Below are 5,182 nucleotides of genomic sequence, written 5' to 3'. Positions count from 1 at the left end.
TTTTTTCAGCATTCCAACGCAATGCAGCATCAAGAGCTGTTCTGTGCAGTATCTTCCCAGTTTCAGTTCATTTTGGACAATGATGACATACTAAGGCCAATTTTCAACCTGTGGACTTAACAAGGTCATTCAGTCATAGCTCATTACCCATAAGACTAAAACTGAGATCACAGTGGCTACTTCCTATACTCAAGGGTGAATCTGAGAATCCTGGAGTAGAACTGGCACATCCTATCAATGTTCTTGCTATAAAATTTGGTCCATGATGTAAGGGCATTTCTTCTTCATGTGAAGTGCTTAGAAATCCTACAAATAGGGTCCTATCGAATTCATAGTGGAAGTAGAGTGTGCAGTGGCTTCTTTAATCATACATGCTCCCCACCACACACCTTGCCCACTGCTCCCTCCTAATCATCAGGGAAGCTAAAACTGCAGTTTTAAACGTAGAGCTGTTTTTGCCTCCCCACCAGTCAGCAGCAAACAGCAGGGCCATCTGGGACCCCTCAGCCAATCAGTAGTAGGAGGCAAAAACAGTGCCATATTTAAACCCACATTTTTCGCCTCCCTGCTGATCAGGAGCTAGCCACACATGGGGCCTCTCCACCAATGGGGGAGGGGGGCTCATGGGGGGAACCTGCAAGATTAAAGGGGCTACAGCACACCCCACTTCCGGCATGAATTCAGTAGGTCCCTACCTACAAGTTATGAGGTGAAAACATAACCCCTACTTGTCTAGTCCATGTCTGTCCAACTTCTAAGCTGTTGGTGCTGCCCACCAAGTGTGTGGCCTTCAGCAAGAGTTGAACTAGCACAAGCCATGGGCCCTTCCCTGCTGTACTCTGAACATGTGTGGCTCCCACAGGTGACTGGCAGGGGGGCCACGTGCCCCCCCTGAGCTTGACCCCAACTCGGCACCGCTCAAGCTGAGGCAGTTTTTTTGCCGCATGGGCCAGCAGCGTTGGGGGCGGGGGCAGTAAGCCATGGCATAGAAGTATAGGAGTGGATATGAAGCTTTTGGCCCACCCACAAATTGTGCCCCCTCCCCCTGACTCGGGAGGCACCAGTCACCCCTGGTGGCTCCCCTCCTCCACTGCACCAAATGCATGATCCCCCTCAGCTCTCCACCTGCAGACTCCCCTGACACTCAAACTGCACCATCATATCCCTGCCCTGTCCCCCAGAGCAGGCACAGGAAAGTTTAGAGGAGGGAGGAGAAGCTGGTAGACTCCAGCTGCAGCAGGAGTGATCAGGGGAGCAATGGCTAGATGGGAGCTCAGAGCCACAGATTTGACCCTTCATGGTCTGCATGCAGCCCACCGGCCACCAGTTGGACAACTCTGGTCTGGTCTTTTGTTCTGAAAGGGTCCATAAGCCAGAGACCCCTGAAATAAACAGGTTTCTAGAATTCTCTGTTGTGTCATGGAGTGGAAGCCAGAAAAGACCAGGATGATTGTCCCATCCAGCTCTGTGTTTTGTGGGATGGTTCACAAACTCATGCCTGTTAATGGGATTAGAACGGCCAAACTGTAATTTGGGGAGATTTCACTGAATTTTACCAGAGGATTACAAAAATTTGCTTAGAGGTATCAGAATATACCAAATGTCCTGGCCGTACAAATCTTTCTTAAGTACTATGTATAATCTACACTGACTCCATGCTGCTCTTGAGGCTGCTGCTGAAATTTAAACTCTGCCCACCGTTCCTACGGGCACACTCCAAACCTGGTAATATGATACTGCTCAGGTGATGATGCTTCCCATCCAATCACAAAATCTGTTTGTGTGTTTGCTATGATGAGTGATGATAATGAACTATTGCTGAAATTTAATTTGAAATAAAGTATCAAACCCAACATAATGGGATGGGTAGCATTCTACAGAGTTATTGCTGTTCTGTGTTATGTTCTGTCCATGTTAATGCACATTTCTTTATTCTCTTCTCCGGCTCCAACTAGTAGTTATTTTGCTGTTGAACTAGATGCAAGATTTACTTCTTACAGAAAACTTGAATGAAACAACTTATTTCATGCCTGACTTGTCAGTGTTTTTGGTGTTGCTATATGTTGACAGGAGAACTCCTTCCTTCAAAGTCAAACCAGAGAAAGCATCTGCAGATGCTCACAGAGAACTGGAGAGAGATACCCAAGGGTTTATAACAATGCAGACCTCCAACTCCACCTATTATCCAACAGATGCTGGTAATAAAGAATTGCTTCCATGTGCATGCAAAAGAAAGTGCTTAACTTGAGAAAACAATGCTTAAAAATATAGGAGGAGTACAGTAACATGCGCCACAGTACTCATCCATTTCCTTCTGCATTATCTCAATCCAACGCTTTTTTTTTTACTTTCTCTGGGAATTTCTTGGTACATTTTGATTTAATCCCCTTCCCAGAAACACATTTGAGTTGCTTATTGCATTTTTTACAAACTATAGATCTGCTGGTGTTCTCTGTTTACTCCTGCTGTACTTTTCTGATTATTAAGCCTGTGAAATACGAGAGTGGGGGCTAGGTTGGAGCCCAAGAGCTACAAACTAATGCATGTGGCCTGCAGGATGCCAGTTGGACAACCTGGTTTAACTCAGTGGGCGCCAGATTTTTTGGCAAGCATGCCCCAAATTATCCTGAACCCTCCCTGAGTTCCACTCCAATCTGTTTCCCCTGTCTAGTCAGCTACTCTATTTTCTGCTTCCTGCCCTATCTGTGCTGCCTGTCTCCTGCCTGATATGCTGCATGAGATGCACAGAGGTTGCCCGTGTCCCTTGTGACATGTGCTAAAGTTTGGCCACCCTTGTTTTAGACAGTCACATGAAGAGGCAGCTTAGGCACCTCAGATTCAGCTATGAATCATGGTTTCACTTAGGCACTTAGCTCAAGGTTGCTGTGTTTCCTCAGGAAAGATGGTTGCACTTTGGTGACAGATGAAACATTAATATAATGCTATGGGGTCCTTCTGAACTCTGAACATGAATGAGGACCTACCCATATTATTCCTTAAAGCAGGGGCTGGCAACCTACAACCCATGGGCCAGATCCATTGGATCAGGCCTACAGATGTGGGGCTTTGTTGGCATTCAGTGGCAGGGGGCTTCAGTAACAGGCACTCACCCCATGCTTCAGCACAGACCAGCACCAGCAGCAGGTGCTCTCCCCATGCCCAAGTGGGGCAAGAGCCACCTACCTGCCTCTGATCCAGGGTGAGTCATGCCAGGCCACAGCTGGAAAAGTCTGCCTACCCGTTCTATAGTTTGTAACCCAGTGACTCTATCCCTGGCCGTGCTACCTAACACTCTTCCCCACTCCTGCAACTATTCCAGAGGTCTTTCTTACCCTAATAAAGGACAAACAGAAACTCTGAGTCAAGCAAAAGATGCTTATATAGCTGGGGAAAGAACAAAGTTAATTGATAGTACTAATTGCGTAGGGCTGATAACAGACTGCATTTGTGAATGAATTGCATCCAACTGCAAATAATTTTGTAGGGGCTGATTACCAGGACTTGAAATGAGAGGGATACATAGTATATAGTCCCATTTACTAAAATGAAAATGAACATTTTAAACTAACATAACAAATGGACCCAAGGAAAGGAGATGTCTCCTACTCAGAGGTCTCCATATAATAATTACAGATAGATCCATGGATGTATCAATGTGAGCAACATTTACAGGGTCTCTGCGGTCTTTGATTTTTACATATTAAAATCCTATTTTATATTATAGGTGTTCCAGTACTCTGTAAAGCAGATTATCCTGATAACTACATATATCCAATTTTGGCCTCACCAGTCATATTTAGTGGTGTCTTGAGCCATCATTAATCAATCATTGGCTATCATTGTAAAAACTGGGGAAGAGCAGAAGCTCAGGAATACAATCCAGGTGTCTGCATTCTCCCTTTAAAAAATTAAGAAACAGGGTTGAATCTACATTCACAAAAATCTAATGGAAGACTGGAATAATTAGAAAACATATTAGGATTTGAAGGATGAGAGTTGGAATAGACATCTCTAATAACATACTATCTGCATTAGGTCCCTTGTTCTCATTATAGCATTGACTTTTCTCACAGTTCTTAAATTTCTACAGCTGAAAAGTTTGCCAAATGTGTAAATTACTGATTTTGTCATGTGTTCCACATTGCTTCAGCAAAGCTGCTATGTGGTACAGCATCAATGCCTTAAAAAGCATGCAATTCACTTTAGAGCAGATAGTGCTACACAGGGAAGTCTTTCTCTTCTCCGGCATAGTTAATAGAAGTAAAAAGTACTGCTACCTCAGCTAATGGCACAGGCTTGAATTTTGCCTTTGGAAATTTTGTAGGGCTGTGCAAAGCTTTGGTAGCTGATTTGATTTTAGAGGAGATTTGGCCTGATCGAGAACCGAATCACCAAATCCAAATCAAATTGGGAGATCAAGTAAATGCTCCGAATCTGTTTGAAGCATCCAAATCAATTAGGAAAAACTTTGGTAAAAGATTCAGCTGATTCAGAGATTTGGCCATAGACTAAACAGGCAGCTGACAGCTGCCTTCAGCTGGTAAGCCTGTTAGGGTTGGGGAAGGAGGGAAGGAAGGGGCATTGGGGTGGGAGGGATTGTTGCTGGAGCTGAGGCTGGAACAAGCTGCCCAGCCGGGACAGTGGGCAGTGTCACTCAGGGAGAGGGGCAGGGGAGGTGTAGGATGCAGGTGCAGCACCGCTGGGAGTGGGGGCTATGCCCTGCTGCTGCTTGCCTAGCCAGGGCAGGATGCATGTGCAGCTCGCTCCAGGCAGAAGGGGGCAAGCAGCAGCAGAGCATAGCCCCCACTCCCAACATTGCCACACCTGCATCCCACACTCCCTGCGCCAGCTGACAAGAAGCAGAAGGGCATAGCCCCCACAGCTCCCCACGCTGGGGCAGAGACAGGCATAGTGGGAGGAGATGTGGGAGAAGCCCCCATGGCTGCCCCACCTGGCCCAGCTTCCCATCACTTTAAAAAAAAAAAAAAAAAAGCCCCACACTCACCAACTGTAGAAGCAGTGATTGGGGCCTCTGAGCACTGGTGGCTGAGCCCCCCTGCGCACCGTGGGGCAGTGGGGTTTGCCCCCCCACCTGGCACCCGCGTGACAACTGGCCCATGGCACAGGTACAGCACAGCTCAGCAGGGCACTGCACACTGTCTGGGAGCTGGGGCCACTGTGG

At 46.7% G+C, this 5,182-nt stretch overlaps 1 protein-coding gene across 1 annotated transcript in view; it reads left to right on the top strand.

Annotated features, from left to right (window-relative positions):
- SPTBN5 (spectrin beta, non-erythrocytic 5) overlaps positions 1–5,182 on the top strand; it is a 174,998-nt gene that overhangs the window by 162,110 nt on the left and 7,706 nt on the right. The window contains exon 67 of the mRNA XM_019519061.1: positions 2,071–2,198. Coding sequence (XP_019374606.1) covers positions 2,071–2,198 — 128 coding nt within the window. The remainder of the gene's footprint in view (positions 1–2,070; positions 2,199–5,182) is intronic.

The sequence above is a fragment of the Gavialis gangeticus genome, unplaced genomic scaffold (assembly GCF_001723915.1).
Source record: "Gavialis gangeticus isolate Ggan-Ray unplaced genomic scaffold, GavGan_comp1, whole genome shotgun sequence".
Taxonomy (NCBI): domain Eukaryota; kingdom Metazoa; phylum Chordata; order Crocodylia; family Gavialidae; genus Gavialis; species Gavialis gangeticus.
This window is presented reverse-complemented; position numbering and strand designations above follow the sequence as displayed.